The 19,138-nt window shown below is 35.2% G+C and overlaps 1 protein-coding gene across 1 annotated transcript in view; it reads left to right on the top strand.

The window, feature by feature from the left end:
- Positions 1-18,533, top strand: part of LOC144967454 (eukaryotic translation initiation factor 2 subunit 3-like) — a 28,812-nt gene extending 10,279 nt beyond the window's left edge. The window contains exons 2-13 of the mRNA XM_078904728.1: positions 711-774; positions 1,808-1,869; positions 2,343-2,408; positions 3,814-3,935; positions 6,161-6,255; positions 7,241-7,399; positions 8,920-9,054; positions 9,646-9,740; positions 11,437-11,581; positions 13,970-14,139; positions 15,938-16,110; positions 17,369-18,533. Coding sequence (XP_078760854.1) covers positions 711-774; positions 1,808-1,869; positions 2,343-2,408; positions 3,814-3,935; positions 6,161-6,255; positions 7,241-7,399; positions 8,920-9,054; positions 9,646-9,740; positions 11,437-11,581; positions 13,970-14,139; positions 15,938-16,110; positions 17,369-17,429 — 1,347 coding nt within the window. The 3' untranslated portion in view covers positions 17,430-18,533. The remainder of the gene's footprint in view (positions 1-710; positions 775-1,807; positions 1,870-2,342; positions 2,409-3,813; positions 3,936-6,160; positions 6,256-7,240; positions 7,400-8,919; positions 9,055-9,645; positions 9,741-11,436; positions 11,582-13,969; positions 14,140-15,937; positions 16,111-17,368) is intronic.
- Positions 18,534-19,138: the final 605 nt, after the last annotated feature.

Here is a 19,138-nt window from a genome sequence, read left to right as displayed (position 1 = left end):
ACCACTTTGGGTTTATTGGTATTACTTTTATAATTAATATAATTTTAACCCCCCCCCCCCCCCCCCCCCCTTCTTTCCTTCCCTCTCTCTCAATAATAGAACTTCTTACCATAGTCATTAAGACCTTTAGAATGTGAATACAACTGATAAAAATTATATATCTAAATATATGGTAAAGAAACTTGATGGCCATATGAAATAAAATTTAAGCAATTTTGGTATTTTTAAAATATCGATTTTATTAATATCGGATTTTACAAAGAAAACAAATAGAAACGATAAAATGCCCATAAAAAAGGTGTAAAGTATGTATTAAAAATAAAAACATGGTAAATGATAGTACTGAAAACATTATAGAGACGAAATTAAAAATAATAAATAACTAAATTAAAAGATATCATTACCATCGGGCAGCTATGATGAGAAGATAATGTAACTGTGGCATAGTTTAGAATTTCTGTAGTTGTGGAGATAGCATCTCATGGAATGAAGACGGATAAGGAACACACTTATATTTTTTTATTTAGAAAAGCTAAGTAGAAGTAGAAGATTGGTTAGTAATATTAAGTTTCTAAGAGAAATTTAGTTATAGAACAACTCCCATCAGAATAGACTAATCTAACCAAAAAAAAATGTTTTTATTTTAAATTGAAATCAATGAAAACCAGCAATGTTAATTATTAATACTGCCCTTTATGATTGTTTTTCAGGATGTCAAATCTTTGACCCCACTTTCCCATGATGTCATCAGTAGACAAGCCACAATTAATATTGGTAAGTAATCATGAAGAAAGTGGGTCATTGTTGGGACTTTGGTCGCACAATAGACTGCTATGAGATATATTCAAGGTGGCCAATGTTTCCATATATTTATAGAATTCAGTATTATATAATATAAATTGTAATTTGCCCAACCGGTGTCATGTCATGTCTTGTTCTACATGTTGCCTGTTGCTGTTGGTCAGGGACCCTTTGTAAAGAGTATTGCGTTATATAATCGTTTTTTTTTTGGGATGTAAACCCTCAGTATATTTTCCATTCACCTGCGTTAAATGAATTCTCTGTCATCAATATTCTGTTTTTGAGAGAAGTATGATTGCCTTGATTGTTTCGTCAGTTAAGTTACACATGGAATTGCCCAATACCAAAGGAAGTCCAGTAGAATACTAACTAGACAGTTGATGTTGAACTTTCCATATCTCTAGATCCAGTATTATCAACCATCGTTTCTCATTTTTCCCTAATTCATTCCACAAACTAAACAATATACCTGCTGGTGCCAAGCCTCTGGAGCAATGTTGAGAATTTTTAAAATGTTGCACAGATGACAATCAAAATTCAACCTTTTTAAAATTTTCTTGAATATGCACATTGACAGTGATATTTGACTATGACTGTTCCAGTGAATTTAAGAAAATTTTGATGTACTTCTGAAAGACAAACAATCGTTTATAAAGAGACGATTAATTAATCACCCAGTGTTTGTTTTAAGATTATGGTAATTTTTTTATAATCTCGAAGTCAAAGATTTCCATTTTAAGCTACAACTTCCTCTTTTTATCCCTTTACCAAAAACTGAATTTATTCTGGATTTTGTCGTGTTATACTACTTGGGACACATTTCATTACTTTCTGTTGTTAATTGTATTGGAAAAAAATCAATGAACTCAAAGGAGGTCATTTGTATTAACATGCCATTCATGACAAGACATGTGCATTTTTTCACGATGAATATTATAGTTTTCGTCTTATTTTTAATCAGATGTTTTGTCTGTGACGTTTTTTGTTTTTTGTTCCCACACATTAGGCACAATTGGTCATGTAGCCCATGGAAAGTCAACAGTTGTAAAGGCCATATCTGGTGTACAGGTGGGTCATAACGTTATTGATATGAAATTCTGGATTTTATTCTCTCTTCTTTTTTTACTCATTTGTTTTGTTTTGTTTTTTTTTTCTGCGTTTTTTTTGTTTTTGTTTGCTTTTTTACACTACATACGGTCATTCTTAGGCTTACATACATATAATTTAATCATCAAACAGCTTGACAAACCTTTTTATACCTGCTTTTTAAAATGATAAAACCAAGTTTATTTTCTGTTCAATTTGATTATTATTCAGTAAAATAAAGTTTAGAAAGCCACTGTTTAATTTTTTGGTGTTGTGTTTTTTGTTTCTTTTGTTTAACTCATGAATGAGTTTGTTTTTAAATTGATTATTGATTTTGAATGCTATTTTTTTGGAAGATTTTCCTATTTATTTTGGCGACATTTTATCATATTGTATTATATATTTTGACAATGGCCAAGTGCTCACCATCATGTTTTCACTATTCTCTTTTTCAGACTGTCAGATTCAAAAATGAGCTTGAGAGAAATATCACAATCAAACTTGGTTATGCAAATGCCAAGGTAACAATTTGAATATTCAAAAATATAAGTTTTTTGAACCTTGTCTTGTTTATCATGACATATCTATACATCGAAACGGTGAATCAATTGTAATTGTAATTTTCTGTTGAGAATTGACAACCTTTGATCGATTCAAATATATTTATAGAATACTATGACTTTTGTCTAAAGAATATGAGATAAAGCAATTCTGTACATATATGTTATATTATATGCTACGACTTTAAAATGAGTTATGAGGGGATCAAATCGTAGAAGCTTTTCTAAAATGATTTTTTATATCAGATTAGTAGATAAAGGAGAATTCATTGCCATTGCTTAGTAGTATCTATACATTTAAAAAAATCATTATAAACAGTCTGGTTGCAAGGGACTTATCCATTTTTATTAGTTTTTTAACGATTGTTTCCTTTTTATAATATGATTTGTATGTTAATAATTCTATATATTACCATTTTTGTAATTAATGAGAGTAATTGCTGCATTTTAGTTATGATATAATGCTCGTTCCGCAGAAGCTGCAAAATATTCCTCCTTTTTAATAATTCTGACTTGAGACCTATGTTTTTGTTGAAGTGGAAATTTCATTCTTTGAATTAAAAAAAAATAATAATAAATTTGATAGCTCTCCTTAGATTTAGATATTATGAAATTTACTTATATTGTTTTTTATACTTGGGTTGTTATTGGCATGAAGATCATATAATAAGCACATGTATTCAGAAATCATAGATTTGCATAAAATTTGTAAAATGACCCCTCAATACATCTTCGGTTCTTCTTATAGCAAAGAGGAAAAAAATAGTCATGAGGCCCATATCCCTGGAGTTTATTACAGTTTCTGTATGTAACAAACTGGGTGGGGTTCCTGGGTGGGTAATGACCTCCCATTGTGGGCAGGGAGGCACTTGCTGTGTCTTCTTTCCCCCTATATCTGTTTTCCAACATACTTTCTGTCTTTGTCTTGGAATGAGATTACTTGGTTTGGTCCTGGATGGGAGGCGGACAATCAAATGTATAATTTTGGGAGATGATATTTTTTTATCTTGTAAATCATCTCTCTGCTATGCATTGTATTACTTTTTTGTGTTATATGTAATAATTTCTAAACATTTGAGCATATTCCTCTTAGTGGGGACCTGTGCTTGTGTTAGGTTGAGACTTTTAGGTGATCTCAAACTTAGTACTTTGATAGTGTGCTCTTGGAATCTACATCTGTTTCCTGTTTGAACCAATTCCCCTTTGTTAGGTGCTTTAATTGTAATTCTAGAACTTTTTACTTTCCCATTTTCTTCCTGTTTACTGGTGCTGATATGACCTTAATGTGTTGCAAGCGCCGTAAAACCCTTTAAAAAAAAAACAAACAATAAATGTCCTCTCAAATGCCTGTGATTCTGTTTAACAGATTTACCAATGTGACGGCCCGTCTTGCCCAAGACCTGATCGTTACAGATCCTGTGGTAGTGCCAAAGATGACTGTTTTGTATGTGACAGACAAGGTTGCACTGGAAAATTCCGACTCAAACGGTAAGAAACATAGAAAACTTGCCCAGACTAAATGGTGTAAAGAAAGGTGCAAAGATCTTCTTCTTCTTCTTCTTCTAGGTTCCATGCCTGGTCCAGGCTTCGGATACTGCATGAATTATCTCTCTCCATTCCTCCCTGTCTCTTGCTTTTTCAAACAGCTCTTGGATTGTTAGGTTGGTGAAGCCCTTCAGTTGGTCTATGAGTGTTTTTCTTTGTCTCCCCCGGGCGCCAGGTATTCATTCTTATTTTTCCTTACTATGTGTCCGAAAAAGGATAGTTGTCGATCCGCTATTAAGGGCATTAGTTTCCTTTGTTGGTATGTTTGTTTTAGCACTTCTTCGTTCGTTTTGTGTGCAGTATACGATATTCTCTGCATCCTTTTCAAGCACCACATTTCAAAAGCTTCAATGTTCTTTTGTGTTTCTGCATTTGTAGTCCAGCTTTCGCATCCGTATAACAAGATTGGCCACACGTAGCACTTCAAGACTCGGAATCTAATCCCGAACGACATCTGTTTGTTTTTCAAAATGTTTCCCAGGTCCATGAAGGCCTGTTCGGCTTGAGTTATTCTTGCGCGTATGTCTCTGTTACATCTTCCATCTGTTGTCACTATTGAACCTAGGTATTTAAAACTTTCTACGTTGGTAAGTTGCTCGCCATGAATCGTTATATTGCAGGTGTTGTTGTTTTCGGGGTTTTTCCTGTATTACCATGCATTCCGTTTTGGTGATATTCACTTCCATTCCCTTGGCTTCACTATCTACTACCACTTTGTCAACAATCTTTTGAAGTTGGATTTCTGATGTTGCAATGAGTACAGTATCGTCTGCGTATCTTATATTATTTATGTTGTGACCTACTTTTATTCCCTCCATATTAGTTATGCCCCTCATGATTGTTTCTTGGTATAGATTAAACAGATCTGGTGAGGCAACACACCCTTGACGGACTCCTTTCTTAATAGGAATGGAATTTCCTGTAGAGTTTCCGATTTTGATAGATGCCTGCTGGGTGTAGTATAATGTTTGCATGAGTCTGAGGTCTTTCTCATCAGCGCCAATGGAGTGCAGTTGTTTTAGTATTTCTTCGTGGCGTACTCTATCAAAAGCTTTTTTGTAGTCGACAAAACAGAGGTATAGTGGGGTCTGAATCTGTATAGCTCTTTCACTTAAAACACGGAGGAGGTATATTGCGTTCCTTGTCCCTCTGTCAGGTTGGAATCCATATTGTTCTTCTGCGATTTCGGGGTTAATCTTATTCCTTAGCCTGTTGATAATTATACGCAACAGTATTTTGTTGTTTTTGGTGTATTTTGGTGCAAAGATATTTGATGTAAAAATATATCTTGTCAATAATTTTTAATAAAGTTCTCTCCTCATCTTTAAAGCAATTTATATATATACAGTCCACTCCAGATAATCGCAACATTTCCCAAGAAACGGAATTAATTCTATATAAAAGTCACTGGTTAATTGCAACAAACTTCGGTTAATCACAACAAATTTTCACCCTCAAAAAGTGGTAAATTCAAGAAATCAATTGAACAAAATATCATGATTAAATTTCATCATGGATGAAATTGTGGCAGGTTGAAGAATCGAGAGTGAGGGGGATTTAATGCTACAGTAGTGTGTCACCACTATATTAGAATCAAAAGAGGGCAGTTTCTTTGGGTTTGTGATGTAATCTGTGGCCATTAAGTAGGAGGGGAGGGGCTGGGCATAGTCTTGACTACCGGTAGACAATGACAGTTGTAAAGAGAGACTTTGGGATTGACAGCTGTGCATTGTGACCAACGAGTTTGGTGAGGGCTTATTGTTTATCATCACGGCTAATCTCTTTGGCTCTTACAAATGTTGACTACAAAAGAGTGAAAGTTAATCCAATCTGAATAAAATGTCAGCTTGCATCAAAGCTGCTTTTGGTTGACAAACCTATACAGGGCTGCCATATGGTTTTTGTTTCAATCAAATTGCTCAGTCTGTAGTGGACTAAGAACAATATTTACAACTGGTCTTTTTTGAGTTTACCTTTGCTGATCCCAAAGGTTTTGTGATTATCTGGAGTTGACTGTATCACTATAATAAATTTCCAATGTCATTAATTTAGTTAGGAGTTAGGATTGTTAATTCCACCCCCCTCCCCCCCCCCCCCCCCCCCCCCCCCCAAGAAGAAAAAAACCAAACAAAACAAGAAATAATTTTTTTAAATTATTTTTTTTTCAGTCACGTGTCATTTGTGGATTGCCCTGGTCACGACATTCTTATGGCAACCATGTTGAACGGAGCGGCTGTGATGGACGCTGCCTTGCTGCTGATTGGTGGGTCTATTTATTCTATTTGTGTGGACCAGTGGTCCTGTGTCTGGTCTTGTGACAGAAGTTTTAAGCATGGTCAGTGGGATGGTGGGTGACAGGAATTATGGAAAATGCTGGTCCTGACATTGTGTCCTTAAGCGAGGCATTGAACATTGAATATACTTTACCTCACTCGACTCTGGTGTGAATGAGTAGCTTGCTATTGATAGTGACGGGTATCCTAAGAGTACAAAAAAGACTGCCTAATAGGCAACTGGTACTGAAAGAAATGGAAATATAGTTCCAAATGGCCTGCTGGGGGAATAGATGAGGCATTGCGAAGCACATTGAGCATGAGGAATCTGTTGAAATGTGGTTTATGAATGTTTATATTTTTTTTTTTTTTTTTTTTTATTTGTTACATTTTCACTATGGGCTATTATGGAATGGCATTCAAAATTTTGATAATCGAGTGAGTCACATATTATCATATCTGTATTGTCATTGTGTTTCAGTAGCATAACCATTTTCTGGCTAAGTTTTGCCTTTTCAAAAATTTGGTTTATAGCATCTATAGTTTATATGCAGGTTTTTTTTGTTTTTGTTTTTCCCACCATAATTAGTCACTTGGAGGAAAAGACCTCATTTACATTTTTCCTTTCTCGTGCACAGTTGTGGAGTTTTTCTATAGGTGTATATATGCGGTTCTAATTTAGTTGTTGCGGTTTGTTCCTCATATAATCACTGGTAATTTTTTTATGGGTTTTGGTTTATACCTGTTAAAGCCCTTTGTATCGTAAATGAGCAGGCAGGCAATGACATTTCATTTTTGTCAAAGTACTTTTAATAGATTTAATACTTTTTTAAATAGCGGATGAAAATAGGATTGGAAATGCTTTTGGTATTGTCTTATTTTTATTCAGTTTTTTTATTGTTTGATTGCTTTACTTTTGAGTTTTTTGGTTTGTTTTGTTTGTTTTTTAAAATTTCCAAATATCTCTTTCTTCAGCTGGCAATGAGTCTTGTCCACAACCCCAGACATCAGAGCATTTGGCGGCTGTGGAGATCATGAAATTGGATCATATACTTATTCTTCAAAACAAGATTGATCTTGTTAAAGAGACGCAGGCTAAGGAGAGATATGAGCAGATTCAAGCTTTTGTCAAAGGTAAGGAGGAATTGAGTGATAGAGGAGTCATATCAGCTGTTACACATCAACATCCATCGTGAACCTCTTTTCTTTTCCTATTTCCGACCTCCCATAGTGGGCAGTGAGGTACTTGCTGTATCTTCTATCCCCTTGTTTCTGTTTTCCAATTGCTTTCTGTCTTTGTCTTGGAATGAGAATACTTAGTTTTGTCCTGACCCTGACCAGAGACCTTGACTGGAGGGAAACAGTTGAATGTATGGTTATAGTTTTAGAAGATGATATTTTTTTTCCCCTGTAAATCATCTCTTTGTTCTGTACTGTTATTTTTATTTATTAACATGTGATTTGTAAACATTTGAGTGTATTCCTCTTAGTGGGATCTTGTGCTGGTGTCTGGGTGAGACTTTTGGTAATCTCAAACAAAGTACACTGACGTATGCTCTTGGAATCAACATCTGTTCCCTATTTGTACCATTCCCCTTTGTTTTACTTTTTTTTCCTGAAGGTTTTTTAATTGTACATGTAGAAAGTTTTTACTATCCAATTCTCTTTCTTTTTACTTGCGCTGATATGACCTAAATGTTTTGCAAGCACTGTAAAACCCATAAAAACAAAGGGTGAGATAGTGGGTTTAAAATATCTCTGACCTGTTTTTGTAATAGATTTTTCTCCACCCTTCCTACTCGAAGAAAACTACTATTTTCAGTTTTTTTCTCTTTCCTTTTTCATTCTGCAAGATTACAACTTGGTGACATTGTTCCTATATCAAATTAAGACATGAAGGAGCAGGCACCTGTGTAAGAACTGAACAAGTGTGTATGAAAGGTGCCAGACAAAGCAAGAAAGGAAAATACAAGAGATGTTTTTTTTTCTTGTATTTTTCCATGCTTGCTTTGTCTGGCACCTTTCATACATACTTGTTCAGATCTTTATCTAACATTGGTCCTCTTTAGAATAATTTTACCTCTTATTGTCCGTCTTCTTAAAAAATGTGGGTTTTTCTGCTTTGGCTGTGTTGATCTGTAAGAATTAAAAGATGGAAAACAAAGCTGAAGATTTTTTAAGAATAATGCAAGATCAACATTGTATCAAAACTGGTTGTTGTGATGTTGGTATAATATATGAGTCCCACTTAACATTTGAGTTTTCTAGAGCTGAAATCGTTTTGAAACATTGAGTTTTGACTCAGTATTTGCACTGTCAGTTCAGACCTCATCTCATTTCAGTGACATTCTACTGAGCTAGATATTTCTACCCAATAAAGAATTTTTACTGTGGTCAGGATTTCATTACATGTCAAAATCTATTTTTAATATATGTGAGGAAAAAAAACAAGGTATATTGAATTACTACGTTTCTTTAAAAATGATTACGATGACATTTGTAATATTTTGCTATTACACTATTGTAAATTTGTTTTTTTTACTTTCCCCTAAACCAAAGTGGTATAATAATAATACATAATAGCTCATATTTTATTGTTTTATTGTTGGCATTTGTTGAGTAATGAACATTCTGTACTTTTAATCATTGACCAGGCACAGTGGCTGAGGGAGCTCCTGTCATACCCATTTCGGCTCAGCTCAAATACAACATTGATGTTATCTGCGAGTATATAATCAACAAAATACCTGTGCCAGTCAGAGACTTTACTTCAGAGCCCAGGCTTATCGGTAAGAGTGTTTCACCATTTTTGGTAGCCATACATTAAAAAAACAAAACAACAGTTTTTATATAGCTCACACACACAGTTTAACCTATAATGTTTCAACTGTTTTGACAATCTAATATAAATATATTTCGTGTTTACTTGAAAAAGGCCAAAGGCAGAAACGTTTTTTTTTTTGTTTTTTTTTGTGTGTGTTGATCCCTTATATATGAGTCACATTTATTCCCCTTATCTTTCTCTCCAATTCTTTATTTAATTTTATTGAGAGCAATTTATTAAAATTGGAGGATTGTTACATTGGACATGGAATGTTCACTCATTAGAATTGAATGGTTAATAGAGACAATACAGTAATCTAATTTTTAGATTTTAGAGATTTAAGTACGGTTAAGGTGCCATACTCGGGAAAGATCATGTATTTAAAAATGTGGCCAGAAAAGTCGTCCTTCAAATATTGATTGATTTATATGACCCTCATCTCAGCAAAAACTCTCCAAACCGGGACTTTGTGAAGATTAAAGCTATTTTGTTCCATTAGAATAGCGTTGTGTACAGAAAGACAAATTCAGATTTTGAATCCTCTGTATGCTTCCAGTCATTCGATCTTTTGATGTCAACAAGCCAGGATGTGAAGTAGATGATATTCTTGGTGGTGTTGCTGGAGGATCCATTTTAAGGGGAGTTTTAAAGGTAAGTAGACCTTACTCTGTGTTAGGATTTGTCTTCAAGTTCAAGTTCAACGTCTTTATCTGCAAAAGGCGGATTGCCCATCACTGCAGATTTTATACTATTATGTGGTGACTTTCTCCATTATTGTGTCATTGAGTTGAAATATAAATGTTTAATAGTTGACCAAATTTGTTGTTGGTAATATCTAGGATTTCTGGTGGGAGAGTGTTCCATTCCTTGATGGTTCTTGAGAATATACTGTTTTTATATGTGTTGATTCAGTGTGTTGGGGTTGTGAAATTTTTCTTTAGGAACTATTCCAAGGGAAGACTGGAATAACCCAGGCGTCTGCCGCAAAGTGAGCCAAAGCTATGTGAGTTGCTCAAGGTCACAGAGCGCGATGGGTAGTCGAACTTGGATATGAAGCAAAGACCATACCGCTGAGCCACGCTTCTTGTACGACTTTTACGCCACTATTGATTTAAATTTAAATGTTAGAAACATGGAGATTATTTGGACATATTTAAAGGACAAACAGAAATATTCCCAGACAAACACTAAGGTCTCACCGTACTCGGGGTCTAAAATGAGTACCTGGCCATTAACAGCATTGTCTATTGTTGAAAAAATAAATTATAATATCACCCAACAGGCGTCATGTCTCGTTCTACGTGTTACCTGTTGCTGTTTGTCAGGGATCCCTTGTAGAGCGCTTTGAGCACGTTTAGCGGATATCACGCTATATAGAGGCTCAATTTTTTTTTAATATACACAATTTCACCTTTTAACTCCTTTCATTATTCATTGATAAATTCTCAATCTTTTGTTAAAACAACAACTTGAAGCTATTCAATTTAGCATCAAAACTGCAATTCATTTTTCATATTTCCAAGAAGGCATTTAGCCTACAGCATCATCCCTTTCTTATGTTGAACCTTTAAATGCTTGTGTTGTACTGAACTATTATTTTTGCACAAATGGAAAATAAAAAGGAAACAATTTGTTTCTTTTAATTTTTTTTTTGTCTAAGCTGTAGAGTCTGTGATTGGATCTGGCTCTTTCCAATATTTTGTTAATTAGAGGTCCTCTTTGTAGGCCATTTCTTTCTTCTTTTCTAAATTTTTATGATTTATTTTACCTCTAAAGTTGGTACAGTACTTTAAAAGGGCGAAGTGGCCAAGTGGTTAAGGCATTGCACTGTGACCCGGAAGGTCCTGGGTTCGAGCACCGCTTCAAGGCACTTTCGTTTTTTTCCTTGGGCAAGATTATTAACCCCCAATTGGCTCACTGTGACAACATGGGTGATTCCCGTTGACATCAGACATCTTGTTTAATGAATTATCTATATTCCTACGTGGACTTCCGGGGCGACGATGTCTTATGATGTTGTGGTGGAAGGGCATAATTTTTTAAATTTTTAATTAATGTTGGTACACGTATGGTTTTACACACTAAGGAATGAACTGTTTTTGGCATTTTCTTCTTTTTGAGTAAATTATACGTTTTATTTTTTGATTCCATTTTGTTGAATGTCAATTTCATTTCTGTACAACTTTCATAGTTGTGTGTGCAACTGTTGTGTGTGTCTGTTTGGCTCGGTACGAGTGTGTTTATGGTTTGACAAGTATATTGTAAAGCGCTTTGAGGCTTCGGCATTTAGAGCTATAAAAGAACACTTTATTATTATTATTATTATTATTATTATTATTATTTGCAGGTCAATCAAGAAATAGAAGTCCGTCCCGGCGTGGTATCAAGAGATGTGGATGGCAAATTGACTTGTCGCCCAATTCGCTCCAAGATTATTTCCTTGTATGCCGAACAGAATGATCTCCAGTACGCAGTACCTGGTGGTTTGATTGGTGAGTTGGGGAATGATGTACCGTCTAAACTTGTAGGGCTGGTTGGGGTTTCTGACCTCCCATAGTGGGCAATGAGGTACACACTGTCTTCTATCCCCCTGTATCTGTTTTCCAACTTGCTTTCTGTCTTTGTCTTGGAATGAGATTATTTAGTTTTGTCCTGGCCCTGGCCGGATACCGTGGCTGGGAGGGAAACAGTCAAATGTATAGTTATTGTTGGGAGATGATATTTTTTTCCCTTTTAAATCATCTCTCTGTTATGTACTGTATTATTTTTCCTTTTGCATATGTATGATTTGTAAACAATTGAGTGTGTTCCTCTTGGCGGGGACCTGTGCTTATATCTGGATGAGACATTTAGTGATCTCAAACTAAGTACACTGATAGTGTGCTCTTGGAATCTACATCTGTTCCATATTTGAACTAATTCCCCTTAATTTGCCTTTTTCTTGGATGCTTCAATTGTAATTCTAGAACTTTTAACTATCCCATTTTCTTCCTTTTTACTGGCACTGATATGACCTAAATGTGTTGCAAGCGCCGTGAAACCCATAAAAACAAAAACAAGCAAACAAACTTGTAGGGTGTTGGCTCCTTTTGTTTTATAATGTAAATTTTTTAAAATCTAAAATTAGATTTTTATTTAGCTTCTTAGTTCCTTCATTTGTTTGTAATATTTGCTGGTGATTTTATCATTCCAAAAAAAGTCAACACAAGTAGCACGTGATTGTTTCTTGCATATTTTTTTTCTCCCTTCAATTAAAAGATAAATTTTGACAATCACGTCGATGGAAATTTCTGACTATTTATCATTGGCGTTGCTCTGCGATAAAATTCTGAAATATTCATATTTTATATCATATGACCTGTGAATGGGGAGTTGAAGTGATGGGATTTTATGTATGCTTGTAGGAAGTTCAGAATTTGTTGTTCAGTATACTTACTTATTTTGCATCTGATTTTTCAAAAGAGCATGTTGTCTTATCATTTTTTTGTTTTTTTAAAATGCGCTTTGAGGTTTCGACGAAAGGCGCTATAGAAATATGCTTATTATTATTATTATTATTATTATTATTATTATTATTATTATTATTATTATTATTATTATTATTATTTTGTTAAATTTAGATTCCCTTTCACTTTGTACTTTTTGTTTTTACAAATGTTGTTTATGCTTTTTTATTTAAATTGTAACACATAAATATGCATGTCTTTGACCATGACTTGATTCGGTTCTTTTATACTATTTAAAGTGTCTTTAGATGCTGCCCTTTGTTATTACATGCCACATGTACGGCTTTGTGGTCCTGTAATATGATACTCGCCTTTGGACTTATAGGTCTCTGGTTTGAGTCTGGCTCAGGGTGGCCAAAGTTGAATCCTTGGAAAAAGCTCTTTCCTCACATTTTCTAACCGCTCTCAGGTGCAGATTGTGTGTGTGGTTTTGTGATGTGAAATTCGCTATTGGATCAGAAGGTCCAGGGTTCGAGTCCCACTCTGAGCAACGCATTTTTGATTCCTTAGAAAAGGCTTTTTACTCACATGCTTTCACCAAGTGTAAAATGAGTACCTGGCCGTTAATATTGTTGTCTGTGTCATTAACACAATTGTAATATCACTTAACAGGTGTCATGTCTTGTCCTACATGTTAAGTGTTGCTGTTGGCTGGGGACCTCTTTTAAAGCACTTTGAGCATGTTTATGGATATTGCGCTATATAAATGCTCAATTCATTCATTCATTACCGAGCATGTATTAGCCTTGTCTTGTCTTGTCCATGTTGAAAAAATTGTAAAAGCAACTTACAGGGATCATGTCTCGTCCTACATGTTAAGTGTTGCTGTTGGCTGGGGACTGTTTGTAAAGCACTTTGAGCTCATATTATCGTCAAATTTCACCTTTAAATTGGTAAGGTTCCCGACCTCCCATAGTGGGCAGGAGGCACTTACTGTGTCTTCTATCCCCCTATATCTGTTTTCCAATATTCTTTCTGTCCTTGTCTTGGATCAGGATTACTTGGTTTTGTCCTAGCCCTGGCTAGTCAAATTTATAGTTATAGTTTTGGAAGATGATATTTTTTCCTTGTAAATCATCTCTCATTTGAGTGTGTTCCTCTTAGTGTGGACCTGTGCTTGTTTCAGGATGAGACTTTTAGGTGATATCAAACCATACACAATGATAGTATGCTCTTGGAATCTCCACCTATTCCCTATTTGTGCCATTTCCCTTTGTCATTTCTTGTGCGCTTTTAATTGTAAATCTATAACTGTTTTACTATCCCATTTTCCTCCTTTTTACTGGCGCAGATATGACCTGAATGTGTTGCAAGCGCCGAAAAACCTTTAAAAACAAAACAACTTTTTAAATTCTCTGTTTTCTTTTCTTCCAGGTGTAGGAACCAAGATGGACCCCACACTGTGCCGTGGTGATCGTCTAGTAGGTCAAGTACTCGGGGCTGAAAGAGCCTTGCCAGACATCTTCACAGAGCTAGAGATCTCTTTCTTCTTGTTGAGACGACTTTTGGGGGTCAAAACAGAGGGAGACAAGAAAGGTGCTAAGGTACGATACTATGATAACCAACTGAACAAGTGTGCATGAAAGGTGCCAGACAAAGCAAGAAATAAAAATACAAGAAAAAAACATTCCCCTTTTCACGGATTGTGAAATTAAGGAGTATGCACCAGTGTAAGATAAAGAACTGAACAAGTTTTTCTGAAAGGTGCCAGACACAGCAAGAAATAAAAATACAAGAAAAAAAAACCTTCCCAAAAAGTCAGTAAACCTCGACTGGGGATCGAACCTAAGACCTTCTGATTACCGGTCAGATGTGCTAGCACAGTCTTTTCTATTGAAGCTCAGGTGTGTCTTGTACCAGTTGATCTCTGCTTGGGCCTTGGATGAAATGAAATTTGTGAGGTTGGCTGAGAAAACCCAGGAAGAAGCGGTAAGCTTCGATACGAGATATGAGCAAAGATAAAGTGTTACCCATAGCAACAAATTTTATTCAGAAAAATATTCATAACTTGGGTTCTAATAGACATAGAAAGAAAATTTAAAGTGGTAAATGATCAAAAAGATATGGTCTACACCACCGCATATATAACTCAATTTCTGAAATTTTTACATCTTTCTGGGTTTTCTCAGCCATAGGGCCACACATTTGGCAAAAGTGGCACCAGGTATTTCAATTGCTTGGATTTTGACTCTTTCAATGAATGGGGAATGAAGTACATTGAGGGAAAGTATACCTTGGAGACCTTGTTATCTGTAAGCCCAGGAGTAGAAGCAATAATGACACTTATTTGTCAATTAGTTTTTGTACTGTGCTTCTTGAAATGAAAATGTGTACAGCCAAAAGAAAACATGAATTTCATAGAAAATTTGAAAGTACAAAGTCATTGATAGGAGATTGTTGGTGGATAAGTCAATCCATTAGGATACTATAATAGATTCTTATACTCTTGTTGGGTTTTGGAATCCTGAATGGTGGTCCCAGTCACTGTGCAAGCTTGCGAAGGCAAGTTGGGAACAAACCGTGAAATCCAAAACACAAGAGTGTAAGACATTTTTTATTCTACCCCTCAATCTAACCCGATTTTGTTATCTTTGACTTGAATAAATGACATTTTCAAAAATATTTGAACTTAGTGAAATTTAACGTTTGATAATCTGATGTAGCAAATTATTATTGTAAATTGGATATCAATTGGCGTTACTATTTATGGGGAGGTGTAGAATAATAATTCTTCTAGTACTTTAATACTATAGAGTAAGAGTTTCTCCTTTTTAAAAAATGTTTATAAATTATAAATTATATAGTACGATATCCACTAAACGTGCTCAAAGCGCTTTACAAGGGGGCCCTGGCCAATGGCAACACCTAAAATGTAAGACGGGACATGGCGCATGTTAAGTGATATTACCTTTTGTTTCGGACAGAGACAACGCTGATAACAGCCAGGTACTCGTTTTACACCTGAGTATGGTGAGAGAATCTGAGTAAAGAGCCTTTTCCAAGGACTCAACTATGCGCAGAGCAAGGCTCGAACCCAGGACCTCTCGATCCGAAAGCGAGTGTCATACCACTAGACCACATAGCCTCATTCTCATTTATTGTTTTCCACTTTTTTTCTTTATGCCACCCACAAATGTTAACACTTATTCCTGCATTGTTTGTGGTTTTATCCATGAAAGATTTACCTCATGCACATTGTTATTATTTGAAAACTTTCAACTCTACTATTCCGGTTTGAAAGCAGCCAGTCCATCTAGTTACCTGACATAAGGTGTGAATTTGTCATACCACCAATGATGTTAACTACCCATACCTTTATTTATGTTCATCTTTATTTCACAGGTCCAGAAGCTGAGCAAGGGTGAAATATTGATGGTGAATATCGGGTCCCTCTCCACTGGAGGCCGTGTCATCGCAGTCAAGGCTGATTTGGCCAAGATTGGCCTCACTGCTCCAGTATGTACAGAGATTGGAGAAAAAATTGCTCTCAGTAGACGTGTTGAGAAACACTGGAGGTAAGACCTTATAATTCTTTACAAAAGAGATTGTATTATTATATTAGAAATTGTTAATTTTTGGTTGTTACTGATATCCTAAATGATGGTCAAAAAGTTTTCGGATATTTTGTTCTTTTAAAGTGTTCAAGTCTGAATCTGACTGATACTCAAAGTCGAATCGATTCTAAGTATTTGTGTTGAAGGACAGAGAGAGTAATGTTGAATCTGGCAGTCATTGCTGGTGTTTAGGCTGAAGTATTTTGATGTTTTGTCTTAATGTTGTATTTTTCACATATGTTTCAGACATATCGTTCCAGTCTTTGATGTAAACAATTTTGTTAAAATATTTCTTTTCAAGGCAACAGATAGTACCATTTATTTATTAGTGGTTAAAAATAATTAATTAAAATTGAGCTTTTATATAGCGCAATATCCACTAAACGTGCTCAAAGCGCTTTACAAGGGGTCCCTGGACAATAGCAACATTCAACATGAAGGGTGGGAAATGACGCCTTTAAGGCGATATTACTATTTTTTTGGGACAGAGACAATACTGATAACAGCCTGGTTCTCATGTTACACCTGAGTACATTGATGGAATGTAAGTAAAGAGCCTTCTCCGAGGACTCAACTATGCACTGAGTGAGGCTCGAATCCAGGACCTTCCGACCCAAAAGCCGAGTGTCATCATACCACTAGACCACATAGACACACACATTGGTTCTGTTTACAAGTAATGTTATTCACATTTTTGGATGTCCCACGTGATTTTTACTCATTTGCCATGAAATCTGATAGCAGGGATTTTTCCAATGCGCAATGTGATCCCTGAGTGGTATATTTAATTCAGAAAAGTGTGGAGCAAGCACGTATGTTGATAACAACAAGAAATGAAGTGAGTCGGAAAGTGCCAGAAGATAACTGTGATGGCGATTGGGGCTCGAACCTGCGACCTTACTGGTACGACAACTCTGTCTGGCCGGGGAGATCTTGACTCTACTGTATGAGCTTTCCACGCAAAGCGCAGTAAAACCCTTAAAAACAAACAATCACTACTGGGTGGACAAAAAGGTCAGAAAAGTTCCCAATTCAACCTGGTACAGAAACTTATCCCTTTGCTTATGAGGCAAGCTGAGGCATAGAGATACCCTGTCACTTTTTCGAGAAGGCCTTTTTTTCTCATCAGATGACATTTGCTATAGTAATATATTATATTTTTGTGGCTTGATTCATCCAATTAATGCCAAACAACTCGATTCTTTTCAAATCTCTTTAGGTTGATTGGATGGGGAAAGATCCGCAGAGGAGTGAAGATCACACCTGATTCATCCAGTTGAAGTGCTGTGAACAGATTTGATGGAGATCCTGATTGAACTGTCTTTATGCCACGAGTTCCTTTCAAAAGCAAGTTCAAGTCGTGTGTTTGCCTTTGCAATTGTTTTGGAATATGTTCTCAAAATTATCAATAATCATGATAACATTCAGAGATTGTTGTTGAAATTATCTTTGAAATGCATTATGTATTTACTTACATAAGCACAACGACGAATATGTTACATCTTTCAGATATCCCGAAATTATTCAAATTATTTAACTCCTTATTCTTTTTTTTCATAATTGCTTATCAGTTGTACATTATTTGCTGTTTAAGCCTTGCAGCGTCTAGCATTCAATTCGCCCATGAAATTCATTCCCACATCATCAATCTACGTGCGTAATTGTTTGTTATTCTTTTTTTTAGACCAATTTTTAAAATGTGTTAAAACCCCGCATAAAATGTAAAGTTTCATTCTAAACATAAAACGAATCTCCTCCCATTTTCAAGTGATTTGCAATGTTGTCACATTAAAAACAAGGGGAGATCGCTGTAAAGCAACACAAATCGGGGCTTACTTTTGAAAAGAACTATACGTGTCACTATACATTTCTTTCATAATGATATTAAAACCCAATACGTACCCAAACAAATCGAAACATTTTGAATTGCACATGCAGAATTTAAAGATTAATTTTGAGTAGTGTGTAAGAATCGTACAACATTAATCGTGTATTGTATTTCAGATTATAAGTTTATGATAGTTATTACTCGGTTATTAAAAGCCAAATCTCGAAACCTATGTCCAGCTCTAGAAAAACTTGGTACAATATTTATTTATACTTATTTTGATTTCCTAATCGTTAGAATTGGGATGTTTTTGCCACCAGCTTTGTAAAGAGGGTGTATTTGGTTAGCCAAGTACTTACCTAATATGAACGAAAGTAATGATTTTAACACCTAGCAATATCCCATCTTTGTTGTATTCTCTACTATCTAAAACTCGGATGCAGCTCAGAAATATCAGTTTCTCTTTCTATTGATTTTATTATGTAAGTATTGATGAATATTGAAAGTGTCAAAATTCAAAATTGACAATACTATGAATAAATAATTTTATAAACTATATTGTTACTTCCTTCTTTTTTTTTAATACTTTGGTATGACCTTTGCCAAGTGATCATAAAAACAATTGTTAGATGAACTGTATAATTTTGTTAAGGGAGTAGTTGTAGCTACCAGGGCGGGGCTCTTCCATGGAGGGGGGTGTGTGTGTGTGTGTGGAAATGAGGTCACTCTCACTGTGCCTTGTGTTTCTATCTCATTTTATCTGTTTTCCTTTCCATCTTGCAGTCCTTTTCTTTAAATAAAATTATTTGTGTTTCTATCTCATTTTATCTGTTTTCCTTTCCATCTTGCAGTCCTTTTCTTTAAATAAAATTATCTGATTTCACCCTGATACAGGCCAGGATCCTTAGCTCAGCAGAGGGAAATTGTTAAATATGTGGATCTTATTTTTTGTTTCCCTGAATTTTAATTTTTTTTTTTTTTTGTGCGTGTGTAAATTGTGTCCGTCAAAGTGGATTGGTTCAAATAGGGAACAAAAGGATTCCACAAGCAATCCAACAATTGGCCTGTTTGACATGACCTTAAAGCCCCATCTAGGCTCAAGCAAAGGATACACTGAAATATTTACATATTCAAAACTAATGACTAGAAAAGTACATACCA

Source organism: Berghia stephanieae, chromosome 3 (assembly GCF_034508935.2).
Source record: "Berghia stephanieae isolate SIO BIC M18660-M18661 chromosome 3, UCSD_Bste_1.3, whole genome shotgun sequence".
In the NCBI taxonomy this organism is placed as follows: Eukaryota; Metazoa; Mollusca; class Gastropoda; order Nudibranchia; family Aeolidiidae; genus Berghia; species Berghia stephanieae.
This window is presented reverse-complemented; position numbering and strand designations above follow the sequence as displayed.